This window comes from Carlito syrichta, unplaced genomic scaffold, assembly GCF_000164805.1.
Source record: "Carlito syrichta isolate Samal-C Ts95f unplaced genomic scaffold, Tarsius_syrichta-2.0.1 Scaffold140504, whole genome shotgun sequence".
In the NCBI taxonomy this organism is placed as follows: domain Eukaryota; kingdom Metazoa; phylum Chordata; class Mammalia; order Primates; family Tarsiidae; genus Carlito; species Carlito syrichta.
The window spans coordinates 247,523-265,041 of NW_007084600.1; the positions used below are offsets into that span (position 1 = coordinate 247,523).

Here is a 17,519-nt window from a genome sequence, read left to right on the forward strand (position 1 = left end):
TACCAACTAAGTGTGGAAACTTGGATCCAGGCTTCAGTTACTTCACCTGAAAAACAGGAAGACTAAGACCTGTTCCAGCTCCTCTGCTGGGCCATAGTAAGGGTAATGGGCCATATTTTAAGTGCTTTAACTATGTGAACATACACGAATGTAAACTTCTGAAGCATCCACAGTGCCTATCAAGGCCCCTCACACACTCACACACAGGGATGCGTCAGCACACATCTGGTGACTTCTACAGAAAGTGTTTTCTGCCTTTATATCCAGGAAATAGTATATCTAGTCTTTCCCTTTTTATTTATTTATTTAACTAATATTTATTTAACAAACATTGGGCCTCTTTTATGTGTCAGGGGGCTTATGCTAGGAACAGGGAATATAATGATATACCCAGAATCTACAGTGAAATTATTTTTTTTCCTTTCAATTATGGGTTTATACACCACCCTATATACATTTTCTGAAGGTAAATAAGACAATTTAAGACAATGTCATCTTCTAATTTCTGAACCCCATTCTAAAACACAATTTCAGGATGGCCTCTGAGCATTCTTATAGAGAATGTTTTCACTTTGGCCCAGTTTTCCCAGGCAAGGCTGCACCTTGTTAGAAGAAGCTTGCTTCTTGTTAAATAAATGAAACAAAGAGGTAAAGCCCAGGACTCACAGGTGGCAGGCAGGAGTTCCAGGTGGTCGTGTCATCACTGCTGGTACTTATGCTGACATTACAGTTGTCAACCTGGGATGCGCTCAGGCCATGGGAAGCCCCAGCATCCTCCAGTTCTTCATTCTGTTGCCGTTGTAGGCTTGCCAGCATCTGCAACTCAGATTCACTCATCTGGCTGGGTTGATAGTTTCTCCAGTCATATTCCTGACCAAAAGAGAGGAAATGTCAGAGCAAAGGTCACCCGCCCTTCTTAATTCTAGAGCTACTCCACAGACTTAACCCCTGGAATGACTCACCACTAACAGAGATCCAAATTCTTAACATGCTTCATGCACTACTTACCCGATCAGCTACATCTTGTCCTTTTGTTCCTGACACACCAGCCACACTAAGGTCCTCAAAAGCATCAAACTCCTGTCTGCCTTAGACATTTTAGCCTCCTCTGCCCTGTGTTCTGGCTAACTCTTAGGTGCCTTTCAGGTCCCAAATTAAGTGTCACTCCCTCAGGTAAGACTTTTCTGACAACCACAAACTGGGTCAGCTCATCTATTATGGACTCTCACTTTTGGCATTTATCACCTCTGCAGTTATGTAATTGTTTTTGGAGCTCATAGGTATCTACAAAGGCAAGTACCATGACTATCTTACTTCCACTGTATTTCCCAGATCTGGTGCCTGGAAGGTGCTCTGGACTGAATAAACAAGCAAAAATTCAAAGCAGTTTTTTAAAAAGAAAAATCACTTTCCATTAAAAAAAAGCCCAGGTTATTGGGGACTTGATGAATTTCATCATTGTGAACATTATGACCAAATATATTCAATTTACAGTAAGATTGAGAATGACTTCTTTTGGTAAAAGTCACCAAAAGTAATCTGAATGTAAGATGGCAGCATGTAAGGTCTGAAAGTTGAAAGACTTTGTAGCTGCAACCGAGGTGGACTATACTATATATGTAATCTGTCAGACATATTTTTTTAAAAGATCACAGCTATTTAGGTGCTAATATAATAAATATACGGTTTCAATGTACAGGACTGAAATTGGCATATGGAATTTTCAATTTTTTTCTTTTCTTTCTGTCTGACCCACAAGGTTTGATAGCAAATGTCAATTTCTACATTGTTAAAATATTAGCATCACATAACAGCAGTGTGATTTATCCAGAACTGGCATATAACTTAAAAGCAATTTGGAAATTTTCTGGTACATCTAGAAAGGCTTGTTGTACTCACAAATATTGTTTTCTAAGACACAAGAATGCTTAGATATTCATACTTCTACATATACTTTCTTGGAGGACCCTTTGAGACAACTACTGCCTTCTTTTGCTTTTTTTTCTGCCTCACAGGGATGTAAAAAGAAAATACAATTTTGAAAAAAATTCTTGGCATTCCTTTGCCATTAACTGCTTTTTAATAAAGCATTATCATCGTCATAATTTGAGGTTTATAAAAACTTGTTATCTGATAATCTGATGTGATGATTTTCTGGAAAGTTGCCAGTGTAAACTCAGTTAAAGCCTTATATTATAGTTCATGGTGCCAGCAGCTTGGCACCAGGAGAGGCCACGCGATTTTTAAAAAGATATTTCATGAGCTATGCTTTGAGAGTTCTTGGGCAAAACAGATACAACAACAAGAAGAACAAAATTTACATTCCAATGAAAAATACTAAAATGAAAAATGAAATAGAAATAATTTAAATTCAAAATAAGTAGTTGAGGGGACAATAAACACATAAAAAAGATGCTCAACATCTGAAATGCAAATTAAAACCACAGTGAGATATCACCTCACACCAGTCAATTACTATTAATAGAAAGTCAAAGAACAACAGATTTTGTATGGTTGCAGAGAAAAGGGAATGCTTATCCACTGGTGGAACTGTAAGCCAGTTCAACGTCTATGGAAAATAGTATTGAGATCTCTCCAGTAACTAAAAATTGAATTACCATTCAACCCAGCAATCTCACTACTAGGGATCTATCCAAAGGAAAAGAAATCAATATCTAAAAAAGATACCTTTACTCATATGTTCATTGCAATCCTATTTACAATAGCAAAATCATGGGACAAACTACCCACACACAACTAACTAGATAAAGAAGATGTGGTAGATATACACCATGGTATACTACACAGCCATAAAAAAGAATGAAATCATGTCTTGCAGCAACATGAAAGAAACTGGAAATCATCATCCTAAGTGAACTGACTCAGAAACAGAAAACCAAACATCGCATGTTCTCATGTATGCGAGAGCTAAATGGCAACAAAGATGGAAACAATAGACACCGAGGACAATAAGGCGCAGGAGCAGGGAGGGGAGTTAGGGCTCAGAAATTATCTATTGGGTACAATATTCACTATCTGGGGAATGGTCCATCTGAGACCCAATCTTTACCACTACATAGTACATCTGTGTAACAAATGTACACATGTGCCCTCTTAATATAAAAGAAAAAAAAAGATGCTTTACATCCTCGTCATTAAGGAAATACAAATCAAAACCACAGTGAGATAATCTTCACACCCACTAGGATGGTTATAATAAAAACAGATAGGCAATAACAAGTAATGGCATGGATGCAGAGAAATTAAAATCCTCATACATTGCAGGTGGGAATGTAAAATTTTGCTGCTTTGAAAAATAGTTTGGCAATTACTAAAAATGTTAAGCATACAGTGGCCCAGCCATTCACTCCTAGGCATACTCCAAGAGAACTGAAAACACATGTTCACACAAAAAATGGTACATAAATGTTCATAGAAGCATTATTCATAATAGCCAAAAAGTGGAAACCCCGAATGTCCATCAACTGATGAAAGGATTTTTTTGTTTATTGATATAATGGAATATCATTCAGCCATAGAGTAATAAAGGACTGATGCACGCTACAACCTAGATGAACCTTGAAAACATTATGCAAACTGAAAGAAGTGAGACACAAAAGGCCATGTAATTTCATTTATATGAAAAGACCAGAATAGTCAAATACATAGAGACAGAAGGTAGATTAGCAGATGCCAGGAACTAGGAGAAAGAGGAATGGTAAGTCATTGCTAATGGGTATATTCTTTCTTTTTGGGGTGATGAAAATGTTCTGAAATTAGGTCATGATGATTACAGAATCTTGTAAACATACTAAGAACTCTTGAATTGTACACTTTAAAAGGGTAAATTTTATGATATAAAATTATATTTCAATTTTAAAAAGTAGTGTGGTAATCAGATGTGAAAATGAGAATACCAGCTACTTCACTTTGGATGCGACAGTATACAAGTGACTTGATGTCCATTAGTTTTTCTGTCAAGAAATGGAACTAAACATTCTAATATGTCACATAGGTATGTTATTTGGCTTGTCATTGCAAATATATGCTTTACAATAAAAAGACACTTTATTTTAATTTTCACAATTTTTCTTAAGAAGAAAGCTTTAATATATACTTAGTATGATTAATTCTTCCATTCAATTTATTTAACCCACAAAGTCGTATAGTGCAGAACAATCTTGGGTGCTAAGATAGAAAAATAAGAGAGGATGTGGCAGTGAAATGAAGTGTGGGCCTTTCATTCCACCATTTACCTGTCATATCCGACTTGGAAAACTACCTAAGCTCTCTATGGTTCAGTTTCTTCATCTTTAAGATGGGGACCATAGCATGGGATTTTTGGTGATCTAAATGAAACAATATTACAGCAAATGCTTAGCATAGTATTTTTTTTAATTTTAAGGATGTGGTGTACAATTCAGGGTTAGGTATACAAATGATCATTATTCAGGCACCCTTGTTGATGAGGTGTGCCTCCCCTCGACAGTTTCCCACAACTGCTAATCCTGGCAGTTTCCCACTACTGTCAATCACTTTCTTATAGTATTATAATTGTTCAAGGTCTGCTTATGAGTGAGAACATATGGTACTCTGTTCTTTGTTTCTGTGATAGATCACTGAGTATGATAGATTCTAAATCCATCCAAGTTGCTGCAAAGTGCATATGTTTGTCCTTCTTTATGGCTGCATAATATTCCATTGTGTATTTGCACTGCATTTTTTTATCCAGTCCAGTTTTATTGGGCAGCACAATTGGTTCCATGTTTTTGCTATTGTGAATAGATAGTACAGTATTTGAAAAACAGCTATAATGAGGGCTCCAAACTTAAGATTTGTGCCTTTAATAGTAAATGTTTGGATATGTACCTTCTAATATGCATTTATTTATAAATCAAATACATGTACAACTATATTAAAATAGTATGTATAGTACAAAACATACACAAATAATAGAAATTAAAATGAGATTTTTTAAATGGAAGTTGTTTTAAGGTTTTCTTCCTGAATCTGACTCAGTTACCTTTGATCCATGCTTTCTGGAATAGGCACAATCCTCTTCACATATCATGAGTTGGCAATCAATACATGTACTCTCTGGTATTTTTTTCCTCTCATTTTCTCTGTCCCCCTCCTTTTGGTCTTTCATCCATTCTATACCATGCTAGGTACTGGGAGCACAACAAAAGCAATGAAACTGGGAAATACCTCTGTTCTCATGGAGCTCACAACCTAGAAAGGGGTTTCCCTTTCTCAGGAAATTATGATGTACTGTGATGAATAATACAACAGAGACAGAACTAAGATGTCGAGAAATGCAGCACAGATGTGACTAACTGCGCAGCAGAATTATAGAAAGTCTCACAGAGGTCTAAGGTGGCATTTGATAGTAATTACATTTGTTGACAAGTGGAATAATTGGCCTTCGAGGGACTCCTCCACTGGCAGGCAACCCTGAAGCAGAGGCTGGGGGAATAGCTAGATGCAGTAATCTGCAGTAGTGGAAATTGACCGATTCATTAATTTATTCCACAGACACTTACTGAGACCCTATTATATGCCAGGCACTGCTGGTGCTAAGTTTGCTTGGAACTCTATATTTCCATGATTTTATTTGATACAACAGTAAAATATATTCTGACAACACCCTGGAAAAGGAAGCCAAAAATGAGAAGAGAGAGGAAGGCAACTTTCTCCAGGGTCATGAATAGAGCAGCCAGTGGAGGAGGCTGGTAATTAACTTAGGCCTCTGAAACGTTTTTGATTTGCAATCTCTTAAACCATTTCAAAATCACCAGAAAGCCTAAATCATTTATTAGTTTTTTTTTTTAAAGAAGGCTTGCAATAAAATCTTCACATTAAAGTGGACTCAGCACAAGATATCATCTAACTAAATTATGCAACTGCTGAGAGGCAAAATGCCTTATGTAATCCTATCTCTGAAAGGCTTGAAATGTTATGTATAACTCAATTTCACCTCAAAATATCCTTGTAGGAAAGAGGGGGACATTATCAATCAGATATGTTTTAGAAACAAGGCAATAGGCTGCAGGCTATACAATTCAGCTGTGTTCAGACTCCCAGGCAAGTCCTTGCTCACTAAGTCATTCAGGTTGCTCATTTTCACTGATTTTTTTTTTAAAGACATTATTTGGGGCCTAAGCCAATGAGGATACAAAAACAATTAAGATCTAGCCCTTGCTCAAATAGACCTTACATCTAGCAGGGCAATTGAGAGCAACATAGCAATGACTCTATGTATATGTTGAGGTGTGGTATTAATAGTCACACAGAACCTTGATAATGATTAAAAGAAAATCAGGTAACTCTAGCAAAAAGATAAAACACAATACATGAAAATAATTTTACAACTTGATGTCCTTTGCCCAATCTCTATTCTCAAGATTTTAAAGACAGAATCAATCAGATATCTGCCTATAGAATTTTGTGAGTCTCAGATAAAACCAGTTACGTTGAACTGCAGGTGACATGAGGCTAAATCTACAGCGATGGTGTAGAGAAAAATAATATATGGCCACAGGATAAGATCAGGAACACCATTCTGTTCTTTATGAATGGGAAGAGAACAGAACCAGGAGGAAATTGGGATGTTACATTTTGGAGCCTATAAAACCTGAGAGACTCTCAAAATCAGAATTGCATTATGACAGTTCCTAATCCCATGGCACAGGAGACATCATGTTGCAAAAACTTTAAATAAAAGGACTATCAAACAATCCTTGTCTCTTTGCATTCCTTTAAAAGTGTAACTTAAAAAAAAAATACTACTACAAAGGGAATGGTGGTTGTTAGAAAATAATAGAAAAAACAACGGGAGAAGGAAAATATACAAAATTGTCTTTCATTTCAGAAAAGAAAGAGAAGGAAAATAAAATTGTCTTTCATTTCAGAAAAGAAAGAAAGCTGCTTATGTAGGAACAGCTAAGCCTTCAGGAGGAGATAGTCCCTAAGCTGGGGTTCGAAGAAGAAAGGTAATATGGCAGCATAGTCCAAATGCTGGGCAAATTAGTAGAAGGGAGCTATGTTCAAAAGATATCACTAAACAGACTAGAAAGTAATACGTATACATTACTGTTTTAAAATGAGATCAGTAATACTACTCTAAAGTAACAGGGATGAGTCACCTATAATTTAACTAAACCTACGTGACCAGATGACTTCTCTTTCCCAGTCCTGCCTAAGTCTTATTAAAAGTCTAAGTTTTACCAAAAAGTATATTCTTAATAGCTTCCAAACTCTCATCAACAGTAGAATGGATAAATGAATGATATTATATACACACAGTAGAACACTGCACAGCGATGAAATGAGTGACCTGTGCTAAGTGGGAGGAGCCAGACACAAAGGAGTATATGCTGGTAAAACTAACCTTGAGGACAGTTAGTTGTGAGGAGACAGTGATAGGCAAGAGTAAAAAAAAAGGAATAGTGACAGGGAGGGAGCACAATGGGGGGGGTTCTGAGGTGCTAGTATAGCTCTTTTTTAATCTAGATGATGGTTACATGGGTGTGTCCAGTTTGTGAAAATTTATCAAAGTATATGCTTATGATATGCATAATTATCCATGATCAACAACAAAGAAGTCTAAGGCTTAAAAAAGATTTCCTAGGGAGTGAATCATTGGCAACTTACTCTGGACAGTCTCCGTGGGAAAAAAAAATGCATTTTGTAAAAGTAGCTGGGGAGTTAGCATCACGGGCAGTTTCAAATGTATATTTATTATGAAGAGTTTATAGCTGTAATTAGGAAGTTTTGGCAGTTTTTTTGGACCCCCACATGACAGCAAGAAAAGTACTAGAAGTCCTTTTTTTTTTTTTTGAGTTGGAGTTTCACTCTGCCACTCAGACTGGAGTGCAGCCTCGACCTGTTGGGCTTCAGCGATCCTTCCGCCTCAGCCTTCCAAGTAGCTGGAACTACAGGCGCGCACTACCATGCCTGGTGAATTTTTGATTTATTGTAGAGATGAGGTCTCGCCAAGTTGCCCAGATGGGTCTCAAACTCGCGGGCTCAGGTAATACACTCACCTCAGCCTTCCAAAGCGCAGGATTACAGGTTGAGCCACCGAGCCCGGTTAGAAGTCCATTTTCCAAAGCTAATTTTAAACTTTAATTGCCATTTAAATTTGAGGATTAATCTCCTCTCTATTGCTATTTTCAGACAGTGTTTAATCTCCACATTGACATTTTAAATAACAGCTGATGGTAAATTAGTATTCTAGGGCATTTTTTTTTATCAACTAGCATTCCTGAAAACTTGTTTCAAATTCCTAAGCTACATATTACCTACAAGAGTTTAAGCTAATTCACTGGGGATGCAGGCCTACTAACAATAAGAATGAAGACAGTAGCCACAAACATGAGCTATAAGTGACACATATTTGTGCACATAGCTCTTTTGCAATTTATGGTAGATTTCAGAATGTGTCTTTACCATGCAAAGGGCTAAATTAAAACTTGAAGACAAAGTCACAGCACAACTTGAAAAACTTTGCTAAACTTAAGGAATTCTGTGTTAACTTACATAGCATAAATCAGAAGTTAGGTCATTCACAAGAACCAACTAGTCAGAATCCAGTTTTATGTCGATGGTGGTCAGGTGGATTTGAGACAAAATCAGACCCAATGCTACATTTGAAATGTCTATCACAAACATTTCAGCATGTGACAGGGGAGACGCTTCATTACCCTGACTCAATTTGTACTTCATTATCTACACATATCAATCCCTTAAGAATGTCTCAGGCGGCTAGGTGTGATGGCTCAAGCCTGTAATTAGCATTTTGGGAGGCTGAGGTGAGGGGATTGCCTGAGCCCACGGGTTTGAGAACAGCTTGGGCAACTTGGCGAGACCTCATCTCTACAATGAGTCAAAAAATTAGCTGGGCATGGTAGTGAGTACCTGTAGTTCTGGCAACTTGGAAGTGCTGAGGCAGAAGGATCGCCTGAGCCCAGCAGGTGGATGCTGGGGTGGCCGTGAGCATGCCACTGCACTCTAGTCTGGGTGACGGAATAAGACTCCAACTTAAAAAAAAAAATGTCTCAGGTAGAGATTTCTTAGGTAATTTAACCCAATAATGGCAAAATTCCTTGCAAAGAGATAGATAACTTTCCGTCTCATACAGGTATGTCTTTTTTGGGGGAGGGACATTAGAGGATTTTTTAAAAGACCTTTATATTAATGCCTCATACTTATTTAGAATAAATTTTTAATCCAAGACCTAAATAGAAATATACTTCCATACATTTTGCCTTGACAATCAGCTTGTTAATTTTCAGAAAGAATTCCCTGACAAATGGAGCTGAACTCTTATTTTTAACCTTAAAGTGAGTTGAAAAACAAATTTTCCAGCATCTATCTTCTGAGTTCAGGTACTTCTCAAATTTAACAATTAACTATATACTAGAAAGAATCTAATAAAACCAAGTTGAGCAGGTTTCCTATTATATTCAAGGATATTCTAGTTAGAGGGCAACTGTAGCCTTGTACATGGGCAAATACAGTAGTCATTTAATAAACGGTAGTTTAAAGTATTATTTAAAGAACCAGGAGGAAGATAATTACTGAGACTTTATAGAAATAAAAATAGCAGAAGTCAATTGATGTTTCTGGAGTGGGAAGATAATAACTAAGTAAGCTTGAACTGTTTTAGAATGTAAAACAGGTTGGTTGCAATACAGTAATGACAGCTATACCGACATTTCTGTGTACTTTTGCACATTAAAATACTTTAAAGCTTAAAGTGGCAATAGAAGTTAAGTTGCCACATGATCATGACATTTTCTCAATGTTCCCTAGTCAGGAGTGGTGGCTCACTGTGGTGAAAGGTGCATGGGCTGTTCTGGCCCAAACTCTTGGGTTTGACACTTTGCTTTGTCAATTACTATATGTGAGCAAGGTAAAGCTTCTCTGCTTCCTTGTCTGTCAAACAGGAATAATAGGGCCTCTTGTGAGGGTTGGAGATGGCCACTGGAGATCAAGTGTAGAGTATTTCGCAGAAGGCCTGCCATATAGAAAATACCTCAGATGACTAAAACCACATAAAAGGTTCTTCGTCAAAGACTTTAGATCTCAGTTTTTAGAAAATACGGTGAGGCTTCTGCCGCTTCCATAAAACAGGTAAATGGCAAATATAGCTTGCTCCGATTTAACACTGAGAAAACCAAGACATAAGAGAATATAAACTTCAACAAACATTTGATGAGTAGGATGCTAACCTTGGCATTAGAATATTGAAGAATTGACCGTAAACTTTGAAGAGCGTTTGCCTAAACAGTCAATGTATTTTCATTGACTCATACTTCTGATAGTCCCTTAATTTTGTCAAGTCTTTCTACCTGTAATTTCTAAAACTTCTGGGAACTTGAAATTCCTCCTCTTCATTAGAGTAATTGGCATATCAATTTGTTTGCATACTGAGCTACTCATCAATGAAGACATCAAAATGTCCTAATGACTTCTGTAATTCCATATCATTGCCCAAATTTTGGATCATAATTGCATTTTACTCAATTCAAAATGCTTCTACTCCAGATCATTTGCCTTGTCAACAACTAAACACTAAATACAAAGAAAGTGATAGAAACATATCACTCTGTAGCAACAGCAAGCATTTAAGACTGAAAAATATTTAGAAAGGAGGCAGAGAGCTAGGGGCAAGTTACACCTGGGCAATTTCTATGACTTTTTTACTGGCAGGGCAAATGTTATTTAATCACCAATTTCTGTAGTTTCAGCAATATTCCCAGAAGTATATTGATAGGACTGATATAATGACCTTGTCTTTTCAGAGACAAGGAAAGAATGTAGTTCTGACAAAAGATCAAATATCAGACTGTTTTTCAAAAACTGTTAGTTAGTAGAAGTGTCTAATTTAGTAAATGAAACATCTCACCATGATTAGTACTATGGTTTATTAAATGATGCTAGTTTTGCCCAAATTCAATTCAATCCATCAACCGCAAAGCCACACATTTATGATTTAGCTCTGTGAACAAGAAAGACTCAAAGATGGTGGTCTCTGGGGAATGACCAAAGAGATACTACCACTTCTTGCTTAGAAATATTTTTCTCTCTTCAGGGTATCACTGAGAACACGCCTGTATGTTATCTGGCAGAAGGGGCACAGTAATTCATTCTGTGTTAGCATTTGATTCAGTATAATTGAGAATAAGAAACACATAACCATACAGCTACCACTTGTCAAATACTCTCTATAATTGATTTCTAGAGTTTTATGAATTTGAAAAGAATTTATTTGCTTTAGCATTCTAGGCATACTGGTTTACATTTCTTTCTTTTTTTTCTTAATTTTTATTTTAAAGATGTGGGGTACAAATCAGGGTTAGGTATACAAATGGCCATTATACAGGTAAAGTTTGGGCAAACTACTTAGCAATAAGTAGAAGAAAGTATCTTTTGGGTTGTGGGTTAGGTACTCTACATGCACTATCTCATTTAATACTCAAAGCAACGCTATGGGATAGGTATTATTTTCCCTGAGTTTATAGAAGAGATAACTGAGGCTCAGAGAGGTTAAGAAGTATGTCCACGTTCACACAGGTAAGAAAGAACAAAACCAGGAATCAAATCTAGGTCCATCTGACTCCAGCTGGTGCTCTGAGCCATGGTGTTCACTGCTCTCTATTTTTCAGTTTTGAAGAATGAAAATGCAGATAGCCTTGACAGAGGGTCCTGTATGGGGAAGGCTGTTCCCCAGGGCAGCATGAGGCCAGTGGGCACATGTGGTGAAAACTGCCAAAGGAGGGAGAATCACCTCTAAGTGAACCTGCACAGTTGGGCAAGGGAGCTGAACACATGTCCAATACACGGTGCAACCTGACCCTCAAACAGGTGTTTCAAAACAATGAGATATTGTTGTAGCTAAAGGAAGTGAAAGGTCAGAAAGACATTTATGAATTCTTCAAACTATGAAGTACTGTTGGAAAGACAGCTGCAAATGGCATATTTAAGTGGTAAACTGAAAGAGAAACAGATGGCTTCCCTTTGAACCAAGAATGATATATACCCTAGAAAATGCAGAACTTTATATATTGGAACAATGCCTTTAAAATTATAAAATAATTTACAAATTTATTTTCCTTTAAGCTTGAAGAACACAAATTGCATAGACTTTTATTACTTTATAAAAATATAATGATAGATATTCCCTCCTCCCATACTGGGTTCAAATATATCAGGGGGCAATGAAACAAATTCTTTTACATTAGCCAAAGGAAATAGCTTGATAATTAAAGGGGAAAAAATTGCCCACATTATACTATGGCATAAAATATCTTTAAAAGTGTCCTTCCATAATTTAGTTTTGATTTCCAAAAATGGAGATGAGAAGATGATTAAAGTCAAAAGTTATATGATTCATTTTATAATTCTTTTCCTATAAAATGTCTTGTTTTTTTCCTAAAGAGAATATTTGAGTTTGTAATTGGTAGTATGTTTTGTCTTTCTTATGAAACTAACCATTCTTCAATAAACTCAAACTTTTTCTGGCACTACAAAGACTGTTATATAAATATTTTGTTTGTTTATTTGCTCAAAAAAGCACATAATGACGCTTGCAGGTTTAAAATGATTCATTCAAAATTGTTTGAATGCAGTTATATACGTGTGAAAAAGTTTAATTACCAGCTATCTACATGGTTGCAATATTACCCAGAGGGTTGTACTTCATTCTTAATTAAAAATATTTGAACCTAATAATAGAGAACTCTATTAAAATATGAATAAAACATTGCAAGAAAGAAGTTTACCAAGCAGTTAGCAAATCATTTTAGTTGGCATTCCTTAAGAATTACTGGTACTCTTCCATATCAGGGTATTAGAAGGACAGTTCTCTTGTACCTCCTTTTGTGAGAGCCTTTAATTTTCCTTTGCCATTAAGTCGCTTCACACTGACTCTTTGTGAGGGCACAGATTATCACTGGTATGTCCACTTAGAAATCCTGATTGTAGCACCTTAATGGCTAAGTTCCTTCTGTGGTCTTTTATAGTCCTTTTCATGGTTTATAATTATTTTATGTACTAGCTTTACTGGACATCTCCCAACAGGTATGTAAGCCCTAAAGAGAGAGATCTTATCTTAGTCAGTGTTGTATATTATGGCACCTGGGAGAATATCTAGCCTGGTGGTACTCAACAGAAAAGGGGAAGTCCTACTTATTCAGAAGTAGAGCCAAATTAGCTGTATTCCATCACTTGGAGGGCCTTCATTTTAGAGACAAGGCTTAGGTAACAGAAATCCCTAACATGTTAGTGCTCTAAATGTATAAACTACAATGCTAGTCAGCACAGGTAATTTCACATCTGTATTCATATTAATATTGTAAGGACTTTTAGTCCAAGAATAATTTTCAAAATTTTCTTCTTGCACCAAATACATTTCCTATGAGTCATACTAACAGTATTCTTCTAGGCCTGACTGAATTAATCATGTCTTTGCTACAGTTCAATACTGGGGACATGATAATTAAAGCATTAAATCTTAACTATCTTGAAATAAGCAAAAATTTCCACTGAAATTAAATTCATTTATGGGATTATTAGTCAAAAAAAAAAAGGCATTCAGATTGAAAAATAAGTAAAACTATCCCTATTTGTGATGGCATGATCTTGCATATAGAAAAAAATAAGAAACCCTCTCCCCCCAAACAAATTACTAGAAGTAATAAGTTCACCAAGGTTGCAAGATACAAAATCAACATACAAAAATCAATTCTATTTCTATACATTAGCAATGAGCAAATCAAAATAAAATTAAAAAAGCAATTCCATTTACAATAACACAAAAATAATAAAATATTTACAAATAAACTTATTAAGAGAAGCACAGGCTTTATGCAATGAATATAAAACATTGCTGGAAGCAATTTAAAAATGCTTAAGGCTGGGCTCGGTGACTCAGTCTGTAATCTCAGCACCTTGGGAGGCCAAGGCAAGTGGATTGCCTGAGCCCGCGGATTCGAGAACCACCCGGGCAACTTGGCGAGACCTAATCTCTACAATAAATCAAATATCAGGCTGGCGTGATAGCAGGCGCCTGTAGTTTCGGCTACTTGGAAGGCTGAGGCAGAAGGATCGTCAGAGCCCAGAGGGTCGAGGTTGTGGTGGCCGGGAGCATGCCACTGCACTCCAGTCTGGGCGACAGAGTGAGACTCCAACTCAAAATAAATAAATAAAAATAAATAAAAAGTGCTTAAAAACTGAAAAGACATGCCATGAATTGAAAGGCTTAGTATTATTAAGATGACAATTTTCCCTAAAGCAATCCTTACCAAAAATCCCAGCTTTCTTTCTTTTTTTTTTTTAAATTGACAAACTGATCCTCAAATTCAGATGGAAATGCAAGGGACTCAGCAAAAGCAAAAACAATGAGGAAAGGAAGAGCAAAATTGAAGGATTCACACTTCCTGATTTCAAAGCTTACTACAGAGCTACAGTAAGCAAGGCTGTGTAGTATTAGCATATACGGATTAATATACAGATCAATGGAACAGACTCAAAAGACCAGAAAAAACTCTTACATATATGGTCAATTCGGGGGAGGAAAGAAAAGTCTTTTGAAAAAATGGTGCAGGGACAAGTAGACATTCATGCAAAAAAAAAAAAAAAAAAAAAAAGTAGGTGGATCCCTATCTCATACAAAAAATTTGCTCAAAATAAATAATACAACTACATTTAAAAGCTACAATTATAAAACTCTAAGAAGAAAACACAGAAGTAAATCTTGTGGCCTTGTAGCAGGTAATTGTTTCTTAGACATAAAACCAAATGTATAAGAAACAGAAAAAGGACTTCATAAAAATTAAAAAACTTTTGTGTTTCAAAGAACACTATGAAGAAATGAAAAGACAATCCATAGAATGGAAATATTTGCAAGTCATAATCTGTAAAAAACTTTTATCCAAAATAAATATAAAGAATTCTTGTGCTTGAGCAATAAAAAGACAACCCAATTTAAAAATAGGCAAAGGATTTGAATAGGCATTTCTCCAAAAAAGATATACAAATGGCTAAAAAAGCACATGAAAAGATGCTCAATATTATTAGCCATTAGGGAAATGCATACCAAAATCACAGTGAGATACTACTTAATATTCACTTGGTTTACTTTAATACAGAAGACAGATAAGAAGTATTGATTAGGACATGGAGAAATTGGAACACTCATACCTTGATGGTGGGAATGAAAAATAGTACAGCTACATTGGAAAGCAGTTTGGCAGTTTCTAGAAAGTTAAATGCGGAGTTTCATAAGACCCAGCAAATCCACTTCCAGGTGTATATACCTGAGAGTACAGAAAATCTGTGTCCACATGAAAACTTGCATACACATGTTCCCAGTAATGTCACTCACAACAACCAAAAAGTAGAAACAAGCTAAATGTCCATCAACTGATAAATGAATAAACAAGTAAGGCATGTTCATACAATGGGTTCAGGCATAAAAAAGAATGAAGTGCTACAATATGGATGAAACTTGTAAACACTATGCTAAGTGAAAGAGGTCAGACGTGAAAGGCCACATACTGGATGTGAAATGTCCTGAACAGGCAAATCCATAGACACAAAAAGTTTGATTAGTAGTAGTCAGGAATTTGGGAGCAGGGGTAATGGGGGTATCTGTTACGTCTTTTAGGATGAAGAAAATGATCTAAAATTAAATAGTGGTGATGGTTGCACAACTCTGAATATACTAAAAAACCACTGAATTGTATACTTTAAAAGAATGAATTCTATATTGTGTGAATTCAATCTCAATAAAGTAGTTATTAAAGAAAATCAACCCATAGTCTCTGGGATCTGGGGGAAAATCCCTTTGTTAGTAAGCATACTCATTTTCATAGACTCTTGGTCGTAAATACTAAGTGGAGAAAATGCCGATTATTGGAACCCTTTCTCTACAAGCATGAACTTCCTTTTTAAAGATGTCTCTGGAAGAATACTTCATTCCCATTGTAAAATCACTTTGAAATGAGGAAGACTGCCTTATGTCTTTCATAATTTTATTCTTATTAAACTAAGATGATCACATTCATAAATGTAAGTCATAGATGGTAATGATCATGTGGATTATTAAAGATAACAAACTTTTTTTTTTTTTTGAGTTGAAGTCTCACTCCGTCACTCATGCTGGAGTGCAGTGGCTCACTCACCGCCACCCCAGCATCCACCTGCTGGGCTCAGGCGATCCTTCTGCCTCAGTTTTCCAAGTAGCCTGAACTACAGGCACACACTACCATGCCTGGCTAATTTTTTGATTTATTATAGAGGTGAGGCCCACTAAGTTGCCCAGGTTTTTCTCGAACCCATGGGCTCAGGCAATCTCCTCACCTCGGCCTCCCAAAGTGCTGGGATTACAGGCCTGGAGATACAACATTTCTTAACTCTGAGTTTTGACACAGGTCAAACTTCCTTGCATGAATTTTTATCTGTGCCTTTATCCCTCACCAAAGCTAAAGCTCCTATCTTTTCTTCACTTCTGTGAAGTGATTGTTCTAAGTCAGTCTCTTTAGCTATAAAATGGAATTGTAATTTCTTCCAGGGTTCCTGTGAGGAAGAAGAGACATGCCAGGCTTGTGTTTTGTAATTTGCAGTGAGCAGCTATAGAAAGGCTCTCCTGAAATAATCCAAATGGCTTCTGGGAACTGTCTTATCCTAAAAGCTTCTTCTTTTTTTTTTTTTTTTTTGAGTTGGAGTCTCACTCTGTCGCCCAGACTAGAGTGTAGTGGCTGCTCCCGTCCACAGCAGCCTCAACCTGCTGGGCTCTGGCGATCCTTCCGCCTCAGCCTTCCAAGTAGCTGGAACTACAGGCATGCGCTACCACGCCTGGCTAATTTTTTAAAAAATTTTTTTATTGTAGAGATGAGGTCTCGCCAAGTTGCCGACACGGGTCACGAACCCGCGGGCTCAGGCATTCTACTCACCTCAACCTCCCAAAGGCGCGGGATTACAGGCTGAACCACCAAGCCCGGCTCTAAAAGCTTCTTAAATGAAGAGAATGGGTGAGAGCAAGTCCCTGGCTCTCCATCCAAACTTTGGTCTCTTTATTCCTTTTATTATTTCTGGTATGATTAGAGAGCACTATTTTATAGGAAATGTACTTTGTTGAGTGGCTATGTAATTCAGGCTCATTTGCGCCTGAAGTTTCTAAGCTTACTTTTGTGTATTGGTTTCATTTCTACAGAAAAATTAAAAAATATTGAAATAAACATTTTTTTTTTATATGTAGAATGACAGACTCTACCTAATAGAAGCTGGTAGCCAAGAAACAGGGGGAAAACTGAGTGGAATAATTCCAAAGACTTGCTTTGGTTCTGTTTTTGGCAGCCCAGTATTAGCTGCAGTCCAATGAAGCAGCAGTGTAGAAAAAAAACCCCAAAACTATAAGGCTAGTTTATTAGCTACATTCAAATACTTTAGCACAGCCAAAGAGAAAAATTACAACTAGGTGGAACAAGAACATTTGTTTGTTGTAAAAATAT

The 17,519-nt window shown here is 36.6% G+C and overlaps 1 protein-coding gene across 1 annotated transcript in view; it reads right to left on the reverse strand.

Annotated features, from left to right (window-relative positions):
- Positions 1-17,519, reverse strand: part of CUNH3orf67 (chromosome unknown C3orf67 homolog) — a 102,816-nt gene that overhangs the window by 56,120 nt on the left and 29,177 nt on the right. The window contains exon 8 of the mRNA XM_021708505.1: positions 667-870. Coding sequence (XP_021564180.1) covers positions 667-870 — 204 coding nt within the window. The remainder of the gene's footprint in view (positions 1-666; positions 871-17,519) is intronic.